At 49.0% G+C, this 15631-nt stretch overlaps 1 protein-coding gene across 1 annotated transcript in view; it reads left to right on the top strand.

Annotated features, from left to right (window-relative positions):
• The window catches only part of LOC112235322 (potassium voltage-gated channel subfamily H member 3), a 217291-nt gene that overhangs the window by 133867 nt on the left and 67793 nt on the right, over positions 1-15631 (top strand). Inside the window, exons 4-7 of the mRNA XM_042306751.1 lie at positions 3444-3583; positions 7876-8131; positions 9158-9315; positions 11256-11460. Of these exons, the coding sequence (XP_042162685.1) occupies positions 3444-3583; positions 7876-8131; positions 9158-9315; positions 11256-11460 (759 nt within the window). The remainder of the gene's footprint in view (positions 1-3443; positions 3584-7875; positions 8132-9157; positions 9316-11255; positions 11461-15631) is intronic.

Below are 15631 nucleotides of genomic sequence, written 5' to 3'. Positions count from 1 at the left end.
TTACTGCTTCTACCCTGTGGCACAGACTAATGATTTTACAGCCACCAAAGGGTCTGATACAAGAGCTTCAGAGGACCCTTGTCAATTTCTTCTGGTCTGGGCAACACTGGATTAAAGCTGCAGCCCTGTACCTGCCACTGCACGAGGGTGGGCAAGGCCTGGTGGACATTTCCTCTAGGATCACGGCTTTCAGGCTCCAAGCAGCCCAGAGATTGTTGTACAGAGACTGTTCTAGCTGGGTCGAAACAGCCTACATATTGATGAGGAGAGCGGGCTGTTTGGGCTTCGACAAGCATCTTTTCCTCTTAAAGCTGGAGGGGGTGATTTGACTGGCCTGACTCCATTTTATGAGTCTGTTATGCAGGCTTGGAGAGTCTTTGTCAAGTCCCGTAAGGCCTGCACGCCACCAGGGATGTGGCTTTTTGAAGAGCCTCTTTTTCACAACACTGCCATCCAGCCCCGTGTTCTGGGTTCAGCTAGCCTACGTTCATGCCTGTTAGGCGTGGGGTGTACCAAGCTGGGTCATCTGATGCAGAGCAGGAGCAGATTGGAGGAGCTGGGAGAAAGAGCGGGGATCCGATCATCTCGTCTACTGAGGAAGGTCGTCGATGAGGTCTGCGATTCCTTGCCAGTGCTTCATCTGCAGTATGTGACTGACACTTCCAATTCTGATCGGTGGAAGGAGGGTCTGGATTATGTGTTCCCTGCACTGATTGTTAGTGCTGCGATGGGGGCATTTGAAGAGGACGTGGGGACGCTGCTTTCCTTCGATACCCCGGAGCTGGGGGAGTTCAAGGAGGTGGGAAAGAAGGCCATGTACAGAATATGTGTAAAGGTGTCCCATGCCTCTTCCCTGGAAGGGGTAAAATCGACGAGGTGGGCGGATGTGCTTGGTCCAGGTGCCTCTCCAAAAGGCTGTTGGCGATCATTATATAAACTGCCTATTGATAAGAGGACAGCTGACCTCCAATGGAGGATAATACATGGAGCTATAGCCACCAATATGCATCTGGTACACCTGGATCCTACTGTTGGGGAGGGGTGTCCATTCTGTGCTGGGTCTGAATCTCTGGCACATCTGTTTTTATTGTGTCCCAGGTTGGTTGGGATGATTGAACTGATCACTGATTGGTTCTCAACGTTGGGAGAGGTTTTCTCTTCCCAACTGTATATATTTGGGCCAAAGTACAGGTTCAGTCAAAAGGGTGTAGTTGTGTTGCTTAATTTTGTGTTAGGGGCAGCAAAATTAGCGATATGGAAGACCCGAAAGAACAGCATTCGGGGACAGGGGTCTGTGGATGTGGTGGGAATGCTGGAGGGAATGTTGGCAGCGAGACTAAGGATTGAGTTTGCCTATTACAAACTTGTCAACAATATCGATCTGTTTTTGAGTATATGGGGTATACAGAGGCTGTTGTGTGTAGTTACTGTGGAGGAGGAATTGGAGTTGTGTTTTTAATTGATGTGTAACTGTGGTTTTGTATGAGTATTTATTGTGTGGTGGGCCCCCAGACCCAATAAAGAGTATTTAAAACTCAAACTCTCTCTCTCTCTCTCAATCTCTCTCTCTAGGATCTCTCTCTCGCTCTCTGGATCTCTCTCTCACACTCTCTTTCTCTCTGGATCTCTCTCGCTCTCTGGATCTCTCTCTCTCTCAATCTCTCTCTCTCTGGATCTCTCTCGCTCTCTGGATCTCTCTCTCACTCTCTGGATCTCTCTCTCTCTCTCAATCTCTCTCTCTCTGGATCTCTCTCAATCTCTGTCTCTCTGGATCTCTCTCTCGCTCTCTGGATCTCTCTCTCGCTCTCTGGATCTCTCTCTCTCTCTCTCAATCTCTCTCTCTCTGGATCTCTCTCTCGCTCTCTGGATCTCTCTCTCGCTCTCTGGATCTCTCTCTCTCTCTCTCTCAATCTCTCTCTCTGGATCTCTCTCTCGCTCTCTGGATCTCTCTCTCTCTCTCTCTCTCACTCTCTTTCTCTCTGGATCTCTCTGGATCTCTCTCTCTCTCTGAATCTCTCTCTCTCCTTTCTCTCTCTCTGAATCTCTCTCTCTCCTTTCTCTCTCTCTGGATCTCTCTCTCTCTCTTTCTCTCTCCATGTGTATGTGACCAATAACATTTTATCTGATTTGATTTGATTTGGATCTCTCTCTCTATCGATCTCTCTTCTTTCTCTCATTTTCTCTCTCACATCAATATGTATTTTACATATTGCCAAGATGTACTTTGGAAATGAATGATTAATTAAAAATATGAACATATTAAGAAAATAAGTAAATAACAAGAAGTACTTTTCTCTTTCTCTCCCTCTATTCACCATCCCTCTCTCTCGGTCCCGTGGTTTACTGATGAGTCATTCAGTAACTTCCTGTTAGACTCACCTCTGGCCACAAACTCTTATTAACAATGGTGCCAAGACGCACCTGGCTCAAGGGAGGGAGGGGTGAAAGGGAGGGAAGGAGGGGGAGAGAGGCAGGAAGAGAGGAAGGGAGGTAGGGGGAAAGGGAGGGAAGGAGGGGGAGAGAGGCAGGAAGAGAGGAAGGGAGGGATGGGGGAGGGGTGAAAGGGAGGGAAGGAGGGGGAGAGAGGCAGGAAGAGAGGAAGGGGTGAAACGGAGGGAAGGAGGGGGAGAGAGGCAGGAAGAGAGGAAGGGAGGGGTGAAAGGGAGGGAAGGAGAGGGAGAGAGGCAGGAAGAGGAAGGGAGGGAGGGGTGAAAGGGAGGGAAGGAGGGGGAGAGAGGCAGGGAGGGAGGGGTGAAAGGGAGGGAAGGAGGGGGAGAGAGGCAGGGAGGGAGGGGTGAAAGGGAGGGAAGGAGGGGGAGAGAGGAAGGGTTCCCTTTCCTAGGATTTCAGTAACATGAATGTGTCTTTGTCTGGTCCGGGCCATTTGAGATGCATCCAGTTAATAGCTTTGAATTAATTTAATTTGTGGGAATATAACGTGAATTGAGTTACTGTATAAGGGTGGATACCTTTGAGCAAAACATATGGAGTTATGGACAGAGGGAAAATGAGTAGCAGAATCAGTTAAATAATGTGAATAATTTGAAGTATATCTAATTGGTTGAGAGGGAAGATAAATGATACACTGCTGAATCATCCATTTCTTTTTCCAAACCCTAAGAACTGACATTGCACCTAACCACTGATATGCATGATCAGACATTCCTCCATCTTCTAATGGCTATGAGGTTAGGATGGGGCATAAGGCAATCTGAACCTAGATTTGTAGTTAATGAACCCTTCACCCCCACACAGATCACAATGGAAATAGGTCTGATGACTTTGTTGTGATTTTAAATCCTTTTAAATAATTGTTCATGTGTGCGTTGTTGTACTCAACATGGCTGAGGCAACTCTATATGGATTGTCCATTTCTCAAAGAAAATGTCAATTAAAATGTATCAATGAATTAGTTAATTCCTCAACCTTCTCTGTGTTCCCAGATGAGGAGACGGGTCTGGAGATGCACAAGGTCACCCGTCCCCCAGGCTTCAACACCAACCGCAGACGCAGCCGGGCGGTGCTCTACCACCTGTCTGGACACCTGCAGAAACAGGACAAGAGCAAGATCAAACTCAACAACGCAAGTTGCCCTATTACACCCAACACACACACCTTGCCAAGACAGCTTAGTGTCCAACCTCATCTCAAGGATCGCTACAAGGACACACACAACACACACACCTTGCCAAGACAGCTTAGTGTCCAACCTCATCTCAAGGATCGCTACAAGGACACACACAACACACACACCTTGCCAAGACAGCTTAGTGTCCAACCATATCTCAAGGATTGCTACAAGGACACACCCTACACACACACCTTGCCTTGACAGCTTAGTGTCCAACCATATCTCAAGGATCGCTACAAGGACACACCCAACACACACACCTTGCCAAGACAGCTTAGTGTCCAACCACATCTCAAGGATCGCTACAAGGACACACACAACACACACACCTTGCCAATACAGCTTAGTGTCCAACCACATCTCAAGGATCGCTACAAGGACACACACAACACACACACCTTGCCAATACAGCTTAGTGTCCAACCACATCTCAAGGATCGCTACAAGGACACACACAACACACACACCTTGCCAAGACAGCTTAGTGTCCAACCACATCTCAAGGATCGCTACAAGGACACACACAACACACACACCTTGCCAAGACAGCTTAGTGTCCAACCACATCTCAAGGATCGCTACAAGGACACACACAACACACACACCTTGCCAAGACAGCTTAGTGTCCAACCACATCTCAAGGATCGCTACAAGGACACACACAACACACACACCTTGCCAAGACAGCTTAGTGTCCAACCACATCTCAAGGATCGCTACAAGGACACACACAACACACACACCTTGCCTTGACAGCTTAGTGTCCAACCACATCTCAAGGATCGCTACAAGGACACACACAACACACACACCTTGCCAAGACAGCTTAGTGTCCAACCACATCTCAAGGATCGCTACAAGGACACACACAACACACACACCTTGCCAAGACAGCTTAGTGTCCAACCACATCTCAAGGATCGCTACAAGGACACACACAACACACACACCTTGCCAAGACAGCTTAGTGTCCAACCACATCTCAAGGATTGCTACAAGGACACACCCTACACACACACCTTGCCTTGACAGCTTAGTGTCCAACCACATCTCAAGGATCGCTACAAGGACACACACAACACACACACCTTGCCAAGACAGCTTAGTGTCCAACCACATCTCAAGGATCGCTACAAGGACACACACAACACACACACCTTGCCTTGACAGCTTAGTGTCCAACCACATCTCAAGGATCGCTACAAGGACATTGAGTACGTTTGCTTTGAAGAACTCAATCTACAAAATCCAGTCCCTCCTGTCCCAGCCACTTTCATGTGTATCTCTAGAAATGGGTTTGGGCCAGTAATGGAGGACAGAGAGAGGTGACTTCACACCAGATGGGATGAAGGTTGTTGGATCCGACTGAGCAGGTTCTCCTTGACTTTAGTGAAAAACGCCTTGTGTTTGTTATTCCGTTCATGTAGACATTTAATTGAATTTAATTGAATTTAAACCTTTATTTAACTAGGCAAGTCAGTTAAGAACAAATTCTTCATTACTATGACGGCCTACCAAAAGGCAAAAGACCTCCTGTGGGGACGGGGGCTGGGATTAAAAATACACATAAATGTAATATAAATATAGGACAAAACACACATCACGACAAGAGAGACAACACAACACTACATAAAGAGAGACATAAGACAACAACATAGCAAGGAAGCAACACATGACAACACAGCATGGTAGCAACACAACATGACAACAACATGGTAGCAATACAACATGGTAGCAGCACTAAACATGGTACAAACATGATTGGGCACAGTCAACAGCACAAAGGACAAGAAGGTAGAGACAACAATACATCAGGCAAAGCAGCCACAACTGTCAGTAAGAGTGTCCATGATTGAGTCTTTGAATGAAGAGATTGAGATCAAACTGTCCAGTTTGAGTGTTTGGCGCAGCTCGTTCCAGTCGCTAGTTGCAGCGAACTAAAAAGACGAGCGACCCAGGGATGTGTGTGCTTTAGGGACCTTTAACAGAATGTGACTGGCAGAACAGTTTTTCCTGTTCAGGTCAGGAAAACCCCCAGACACAAATTATGTTGAATTTGACATGTTGCTATTATCCTAAATCCTGTTGTTGACGTGTCTCTCTCTCCTCACCCCTCCAGAACATGTTGTTGATGTGTCTCTCTCTCCTCACCCCTCCAGAACATGTTGTTGATGTGTCTCTCTCTCCTCACCCCTCCAGAACATGTTGTTGATGTCTCTCTCTCCTCACCCCTCCAGAACATGTTGTTGATGTGTCTCTCTCTCCTCACCCCTCCAGAACATGTTGTTGATGTCTCTCTCTCCTCACCCCTCCAGAACATGTTGTTGATGTCTCTCTCTCCTCACCCCTCCAGAACATGTTGTTGATGTGTCTCTCTCCTCACCCCTCCAGAACATGTTGTTGATGTGTCTCTCTCTCCTCACCCCTCCAGAACATGTTGTTGATGTCTCTCTCTCTCCTCACCCCTCCAGAACATGTTGTTGATGTGTCTCTCTCTCCTCACCCCTCCAGAACATGTTGTTGATGTGTCTCTCTCTCCTCACCCCTCCAGAACATGTTGTTGATGTGTCTCTCTCTCCTCACCCCTCCAGAACATGTTGTTGATGTGTCCCTCTCTCCTCACCCCTCCAGAACATGTTGTTGATGTGTCTCTCTCCTCACCCCTCCAGAACATATTGTTGATGTGTCTCTCTCTCCTCACCCCTCCAGAACATGTTGTTGATGTGTCTCTCTCTCCTCACCCCTCCAGAACATGTTGTTGATGTGTCTCTCTCTCCTCACCCCTCCAGAACATGTTGTTGATGTCTCTCTCTCCTCACCCCTCCAGAACATGTTGTTGATGTGTCTCTCTCTCCTCACCCCTCCAGAACATGTTGTTGATGTGTCTCTCTCCTCACCCCTCCAGAACATGTTGTTGATGTGTCTCTCTCTCCTCACCCCTCCAGAACATGTTGTTGACGTGTCTCTCTCTCCTCACCCCTCCAGAACATGTTGTTGATGTGTCTCTCTCTCCTCACCCCTCCAGAACATGTTGTTGATGTGTCTCTCTCTCCTCACCCCTCCAGAACATGTTGTTGATGTGTCCCTCTCTCCTCACCCCTCCAGAACATGTTGTTGATGTGTCTCTCTCCTCACCCCTCCAGAACATATTGTTGATGTGTCTCTCTCTCCTCACCCCTCCAGAACATGTTGTTGATGTGTCTCTCTCTCCTCACCCCTCCAGAACATGTTGTTGATGTGTCTCTCTCTCCTCACCCCTCCAGAACATGTTGTTGATGTCTCTCTCTCCTCACCCCTCCAGAACATGTTGTTGATGTGTCTCTCTCTCCTCACCCCTCCAGAACATGTTGTTGATGTGTCTCTCTCTCCTCACCCCTCCAGAACATGTTGTTGATGTGTCTCTCTCTCCTCACCCCTCCAGAACATGTTGTTGATGTCTCTCTCTCCTCACCCCTCCAGAACATGTTGTTGATGTCTCTCTCTCCTCACCCCTCCAGAACATGTTGTTGATGTCTCTCTCTCCTCACCCTCCAGAACATGTTGTTGATGTCTCTCTCTCCTCACCCCTCCAGAACATGTTGTTGATGTGTCTCTCTCCTCACCCCTCCAGAACATGTTGTTGATGTCTCTCTCTCCTCACCCCTCCAGAACATGTTGTTGATGTGTCTCTCTCCTCACCCCTCCAGAACATGTTGTTGATGTCTCTCTCTCTCCTCACCCCTCCAGAACATGTTGTTGATGTGTCTCTCTCTCCTCACCCCTCCAGAACATGTTGTTGATGTGTCTCTCTCCTCACCCCTCCAGAACATGTTGTTGATGTCTCTCTCTCCTCACCCCTCCAGAACATGTTGTTGATGTGTGTCTCTCTCTCCTCACCCCTCCAGAACATGTTGTTGATGTGTCTCTCTCTCCTCACCCCTCCAGAACATGTTGTTGATGTGTCTCTCTCTCTCCTCACCCCTCCAGAACATGTTGTTGATGTGTCTCTCTCTCCTCACCCCTCCAGAACATGTTGTTGATGTGTCTCTCTCTCTCCTCACCCCTCCAGAACATGTTGTTGATGTGTCTCTCTCTCTCCTCACCCCTCCAGAACATGTTGTTGATGTGTCTCTCTCCTCACCCCTCCAGAACATGTTGTTGATGTGTCTCTCTCCTCACCCCTCCAGAACATGTTGTTGATGTCTCTCTCTCCTCACCCCTCCAGAACATGTTGTTGATGTGTCTCTCTCTCCTCACCCCTCCAGAACATGTTTGGGGACAATCCGCCCATCCCAGAGTACAAGGTGGCAGCCATTCAGAAATCCCGATTCATTTTGCTCCACTACGGGACCTTCAAGGCTGGCTGGGATTGGCTAATCCTGTTGGCTACCTTCTATGTCGCAGTCACAGTGCCCTATAATGTGTGTTTCACTGTGGTGGGGGGACGGGACGAAGGAAGCCCCGCCCCCCGCAGCCCCCCCAGTGTGAGTGACATCCTGGTGGAGATCCTGTTTATGCTGGGTAAGGAGAAAAGGGCTAACATTATTCTGATGTTATTCTAACATTATTCTAACATTATTCTGATGTTATTCTAACATTATTCTGATGTTATTCTAACATTATTCTGATGTTATTCTAACATTATTCTAACATTATTCTGATGTTATTCTAACATTATTCTGATGTTATTCTAACATTATTCTGATGTTATTCTAACATTATTCTGATGTTATTCTAACATTATTCTGATGTTATTCTAATATTAACATTCTTCTAACATTGCTTCCACATTGTCTAACGTTATCTATTGCATCTATTAGTATAACATCATTCCAACACTATTCTAACATGATGTAACATGACTGCATGTCCCTATTTAAAGACTTTACCCCCATACGTACACTTCCTAATGACAATCTCTATGATTTACATCCTCTGTCAACGGATTGGCATAGTACATATGGCTAGAGAACTTCCTCCTTCTACACAACACTAATGACATTTTCTCCAGGTACTTAGTATGTTCATTGTGGGAGAATACATAGTCATCTAATTAAATGAATAGTTAATTGTAATGAACACTTATTTGTTCATTATTGTATTACTGGCCCCTGATGGAAACTCTGCCCACCATTTCTCTCTCTGTCTCTCTCTCTGTCTCTCTCTCTCTCTCTGTCTCTCATTGTCTCTCTCTCTCTCTCTCTCTGTCTCTCTGTCTCTCATTGTCTCTCTCTATCTCTCTCTGTCTCTCATTGTCTCTCTGTCTCTCTCTCTCTCTCTCTCTCTCTCTCTATCTTTCTCTCTCTCACTCTCTCACTCTCTGTCTTTGTCTGTCTAAAGGCAGACAGATGGACATCATAAAAGTGAACAAACTGCAGTGTTAATGATGCGTCTCTAGTCAATGATGTGACCGGTGGTCATATTGTCAATGCTTTTTAAAACAAATAATAGTCTCTATCCATGTACAGCAGTGCACTTATATATCAACAATGCTACTCGTAATGAGATAGGATATATTAATGTACATTCCTATCTGTCATTCTACAGATATCGCATTGAACTTCCGGACGACCTTTGTGAGCACATCGGGCCAGGTGGTGTACGACGCTCGTTCCATCTGTTTGCACTACGTCACCACCTGGCTGTTTGTTGACCTCATCGCTGCATTGCCCTTTGACCTGCTCTATGCATTTAACGTCAGTGTGGTGAGTGTCTCTGTGTGGGACTGGTTACAGGACAAAATGACAGAAGTAAAGATGAACAGTGTCTCTGGGGTTGGTGTAGTGGTGTCTCTGGGTCTGTGTCTCTTGGGTTGGTGTAGTGGTGTCTCTGGGTCTGTGTCTCTGGGGTTGGTGTAGTGGTGTCTCTGGGGTTGGTGTAGTGGTGTCTCTGGGTCTGTGTCTCTGGGGTTGGTGTAGTGGTGTCTCTGGGTCTGTGTCTCTGGGGTTGGTGTAGTGGTGTCTCTGGGTCTGTGTCTCTGGGGTTGGTGTAGTGGTGTCTCTGGGTCTGTGTCTCTGGGGTTGGTGTAGTGGTGTCTCTGGGGTTGGTGTAGTGGTGTCTCTGGGGTTGGTGTAGTGGTGTCTCTGGGGTTGGTGTAGTGGTGTCTCTGGGTCTGTGTCTCTTGGGTTGGTGTAGTGGTGTCTCTGGGTCTGTGTCTCTGGGGTTGGTGTAGTGGTGTCTCTGGGTCTGTGTCTCTGGGGTTGGTGTAGTGGTGTCTCTGGGTCTGTGTCTCTGGGGTTGGTGTAGTGGTGTCTCTGGGTCTGTGTCTCTGGGGTTGGTGTAGTGGTGTCTCTGGGGTTGGTGTAGTGGTGTCTCTGGGTCTGTGTCTCTGGGGTTGGTGTAGTGGTGTCTCTGGGGTTGGTGTAGTGGTGTCTCTGGGTCTGTGTCTCTGGGGTTGGTATAGTGGTGTCTCTGGGTCTGTGTCTCTGGGGTTGGTGTAGTGGTGTCTCTGGGGTTGGTGTAGTGGTGTCTCTGGGTCTGTGTCTCTGGGGATGGTGTAGTGGTGTCTCTGGAGTTGGTGTAGTGGTGTCTCTGGGTCTGTGTCTCTGGGGTTGGTGTAGTGGTGTTTCTGGGGTTGGTGTAGTGGTGTCTCTGGGTCTGTGTCTCTGGGGTTGGTGTAGTGGTGTTCTCTGGGGTTGGTGTAGTGGTGTCTCTGGGGTTGGTGTAGTGGTGTCTCTGGGTCTGTGTCTCTGGGGTTGGTGTAGTGGTGTCTCTGGGTCTGTGTCTCTGGGGTTGGTGTAGTGGTGTCTCTGGGTCTGTGTCTCTGGGGTTGGTGTAGTGGTGTCTCTGGGTCTGTGTCTCTGGGGTTGGTGTAGTGGTGTCTCTGGGGTTGGTGTAGTGGTGTCTCTGGGTCTGTGTCTCTGGGGTTGGTGTAGTGGTGTCTCTGGGGTTGGTGTAGTGGTGTCTCTGGGTCTGTGTCTCTGGGGTTGGTGTAGTGGTGTCTCTGGGTCTGTGTCTCTGGGGTTGGTGTAGTGGTGTCTCTGGGTCTGTGTCTCTGGGGTTGGTGTAGTGGTGTCTCTGGAGTTGGTGTAGTGGTGTCTGGGTCTGTGTCTCTGGGGTTGGTGTAGTGGTGTTTCTGGGTCTGTGTCTCTGGGGTTGGTGTAGTGGTGTCTCTGGGTCTGTGTTTCTGGGGTTGGTGTAGTGGTGTCTCTGGGGTTGGTGTAGTGGTGTCTCTGGGGTTGGTGTAGTGGTGTCTCTGGGTCTGTGTCTCTGGGGTTGGTGTAGTGGTGTCTCCTGGGTTGGTGTAGTGGTGTCTCTGGGGTTGGTGTAGTGGTGTCTCTGGGGTTGGGGTAGTGGTGTCTCTGGGTCTGTGTCTCTGGGGTTGGTGTAGTGGTGTCTCTGGGGTTGGTGTAGTGGTGTCTCTGGGGTTGGTGTAGTGGTGTCTCTGGGTCTGTGTCTCTGGGGTTGGTGTAGTGGTGTCTCTGGGGTTGGTGTAGTGGTGTGAGGGAAGGATTGTTAAGGAAACGGACACCATATTAGCTTTGGAACTGTCCCTACTAAGATCAATCCAGATATGTTACACAAGGCATTATGGGTACTGTAGTACATCACGCTACAAAGGATCTCTGAAATGTAGGACTGATACCTAAAATGTCAAACGCTGCGACGGAGCTCATAACTCATGTCTGTGTGTGTGTTTCTGTAGTACTTTGGGGTCCACCTGCTGAAGACAGTGCGGTTGCTGCGCCTGCTGAGGCTTCTCCAGAAGCTGGAGCGCTACTCCCAGTACAGTGCTGTGGTCCTCACCCTGCTCATGTCCATGTTCGCCCTGCTGGCCCACTGGATGGCCTGCGTCTGGTACTTCATCGGACGCAGAGAGATCGAAAACAGCCCCAACTCCTGGGACATCGGTCAGTGCACCAGCATGTCTGCATGTCACATTGAGATTGTCCTCTGTTTTTCAAGGGAGCCAAGAAGCAGCTGCACAAGCATTCAGTCGTTTTGTATGTTATTCTCATGGATGCTTGTGATGCTGTTGCTAGGCTAGGATTGGTCTTGCAAATCAGATTATGATTGTTAAAGTGACATGCTAAATAAAATATGAATGAAAAAAACATATGGGTTCTACTAGACATTTTGTTCAATGACTGTAATCATGATGCAACTGCATTCAAGTCAGGACTTCTAATAAGCGTTTGGCTGTTGCAAAATGATGTACCAAATAATTTTTGCCTGAGATTTGATTAGTAAACAGCAGCCATACTTTACCATCACTGAGCCCTGGTACTTTACCATCACTGAGCCCTGGTACTTTACCATCACTGAGCCCTGGTACTTTACCATCACTGAGCCCTGGTACTTTACCATCACTGAGCCCTGGTACTTTACCATCACTGAGCCCTGGTACTTTACTCCTCACTGAGCCCTGGTACTTTACCATCACTGAGCCCTGGTACTTTACCATCACTGAGCCCTGGTACTTTACCATCACTGAGCCCTGGTACTTTACCATCACTGAGCCCTGGTACTTTACCCCTCACTGAGCCCTGGTACTTTACCATCACTGAGCCCTGGTACTTTACCATCACTGAGCCCTGGTACTTTACCATCACTGAGCCCTGGTACTTTACCATCACTGAGCCCTGGTACTTTACCATCACTGAGCCCTGATACTTTTCCCCTCACTGAGCCCTGGTACTTTACCATCACTGAGCCCTGGTACTTTACCATCACTGAGCCCTGGTACTTTACCATCACTGAGCCCTGGTACTTTACCATCACTGAGCCCTGGTACTTTACCATCACTGAGCCCTGGTACTTTTCCCCTCACTGAGCCCTGGTACTTTACCATCACTGAGCCCTGGTACTTTACCCCTCACTGAGCCCTGGTACTTTCCCCTCACTGAGCCCTGGTACTTTACCATCACTGAGCCCTGGTACTTAACCCCTCACTGAGCCCTGGTACTTTACCATCACTGAGCCCTGGTACTCTACCATCACTGAGCCCTGGTACTTTACCATCACTGAGCCCTGGTACTTTACCTCTCACTGAGCCCTGGTACTTTACTCCTCACTGAGCCCTGGTACTTTACCATCACTGAGCCCTAGTACTTTCCCCTCACTGAGCCCTGGTACTTTCCCCTCACTGAGCCCTGGTACTTTACCCTCACTGAGCCCTGGTACTTTACCCCTCACTGAGCCCTGGTACTTTACCATCACTGAGCCCTGGTACTTTACCCCTCACTGAGCCCTGGTACTTTACCATCACTGAGCCCTGGTACTTTCCCCTCACTGAGCCCTGGTACTTTCCCCTCACTGAGCCCTGGTACTTTACCATCACTGAGCCCTGGTACTTTCCCCTCACTGAGCCCTGGTACTTTACCCTCACTGAGCCCTGGTACTTTCCCCTCACTGAGCCCTGGTACTTTACCATCACTGAGCCCTGGTACTTTACCCTTCACTGAGCCCTGGTACTTTCCCCCTCACTGAGCCCTGGTACATTACCCTCACTGAGCCCTGGTACTTTACCCTCACTGAGCCCTGGTACTTTACCCCTCACTGAGACCTGGTACTTTACCATCACTGAGCCCTGGTACTTTACCATCACTGAGCCCTGGTACTTTCCCCTCACTGAGCCCTGGTACTTTACCCGTCACTGAGCCCTGGTACTTTACCATCACTGAGCCCTTGTACTTTCCCCTCACTGAGCCCTGGTACTTTACCATCACTGAGCCCTTGTACTTTCCCCTCACTGAGCCCTGGTACTTTACCCTCACTGAGCCCTTGTACTTTCCCCTCACTGAGCCCTGGTACTTTACCCTCACTCAGCCCTGGTACTTCACCCTCACTGAGCCCTGGTACTTTTCCCCTCACTGAGCCCTGGTACTTTACCATCACTGAGCCCTGGTACTTTACCCCTCACTGAGCCCTGGTACTTTCCCCTCACTGAGCCCTGGTACTTTACCATCACTGAGCCCTGGTACTTTACCCCTCACTGAGCCCTGGTACTTTACCATCACTGAGCCCTGGTACTCTACCATCACTGAGCCCTGGTACTTTACCATCACTGAGCCCTGGTACTTTACCTCTCACTGAGCCCTGGTACTTTACTCCTCACTGAGCCCTGGTACTTTACCATCACTGAGCCCTAGTACTTTCCCCTCACTGAGCCCTGGTACTTTCCCCTCACTGAGCCCTGGTACTTTACCCTCACTGAGCCCTGGTACTTTACCCCTCACTGAGCCCTGGTACTTTACCATCACTGAGCCCTGGTACTTTACCCCTCACTGAGCCCTGGTACTTTACCATCACTGAGCCCTGGTACTTTCCCCTCACTGAGCCCTGGTACTTTACCATCACTGAGCCCTGGTACTTTCCCCTCACTGAGCCCTGGTACTTTACCCTCACTGAGCCCTGGTACTTTCCCCTCACTGAGCCCTGGTACTTTACCATCACTGAGCCCTGGTACTTTACCCTTCACTGAGCCCTGGTACTTTCCCCCTCACTGAGCCCTGGTACATTACCCTCACTGAGCCCTGGTACATTACCCCTCACTGAGCCCTGGTACTTTACCCCTCACTGAGCCCTGGTACTTTACCCCTCACTGAGCCCTGGTACTTTACCATCACTGAGCCCTGGTACTTTCCCCTCACTGAGCCCTGGTACTTTACCCGTCACTGAGCCCTGGTACTTTACCATCACTGAGCCCTTGTACTTTCCCCTCACTGAGCCCTGGTACTTTACCATCACTGAGCCCTTGTACTTTCCCCTCACTGAGCCCTGGTACTTTACCCTCACTGAGCCCTTGTACTTTCCCCTCACTGAGCCCTGGTACTTTACCCTCACTCAGCCCTGGTACTTCACCCTCACTGAGCCCTGGTACTTTACCCTTACTGAGCCCTGGTACTTCCCCCTCACTCTGAGCCCTGGTACTTTACCCTCACTCAGCCCCGGTACTTTACCATCACTGAGCCCTTGTACTTTACCCCTCACTGAGCCCTGGTACTTTACCATCACTGAGCCCTGGTACTTTCCCCTCACTGAGCCCTGGTACTTTACCCCTCACTGTGCCCTGGTACTTTACCCCTCACTGAGCCCTGGTACTTTACCCTCACTGAGCCCTGGTACTTTACCCCTCACTGAGCCCTGGTACCTTACCCCTCACTGAGCCCTGGTACTTTACCCCTCACCATTTGGTTGAAACCCTCCACTCTGGGTCTATTAAACTAAACCTCTCCCAGGTTAGGGCAGGGGGAAAAGAGGGGAGAGAGGAAATGAGAGAGGTGGAGAGAGAGGGTGGGGAGGAGGGGGAGAGCGAGAGAGGAACTGAGAGAGGTGGAGAGAGAGACAGAGAGAGAGACAGACAGACAGAAAGAGAGAAGGAGGGGGAGACAGAGAGAGACAGACAGAGAGAGAAACCGAGAGAGAGACAGACAGAGAGAGAGAGAGGGGGGGCAGAGAGAGAGACAGAAAGAGTCAGAGAGAGAGGGAGGGGGCAGAGAGAGAGACAGAGAGAGAGAGAGAGAGGGGGCAGAGAGAGAGACAGAAAGAGAGAGAGAGAGAGAGAGAGAGGGGGCAGAGAGAGAGACAGAAAGAGACAGACAGAGAGAGAGAGAGAGAGAGAGGGAGGGGCAGAGAGAGAGAGAGACTGAGCCCTGGTAACCATTTGTACATCGTTACAACACTGTATATATACATAGACATTTGTAATGTCTTTATTATTTTGGAACTTCTGTGAGTGTAATGTGTACTGCTCATTTGTATGGTTTATCTCACTATTGTATATTATCTACCGTAATTGCTGGACTATTAAGCGCACCTGAATATAAACCGCACCCACTGAATTATAAAAAAATATGTACTTTGTACATAAATAAGCCGCACATGTCTATAAGCCGCAGGTGTCTACCGGTACATTGAAACAAATGAACTTGGTCACTATCTTCCTCCTCCTGTGCACTGAAACCACTGAAGTCATCTCCTTCGGTGTCGGAGTTGAATAGCCTCAGAATTGCTTCATCCGATGTTGGATCGTTTTCATTGTCGCTCTCGTCACTTTCATCCGGAGGCAAATTCCCCGCT

Source organism: Oncorhynchus tshawytscha, linkage group LG26, assembly GCF_018296145.1.
Source record: "Oncorhynchus tshawytscha isolate Ot180627B linkage group LG26, Otsh_v2.0, whole genome shotgun sequence".
NCBI lineage: Eukaryota > Metazoa > Chordata > Actinopteri > Salmoniformes > Salmonidae > Oncorhynchus > Oncorhynchus tshawytscha.
This window is presented reverse-complemented; position numbering and strand designations above follow the sequence as displayed.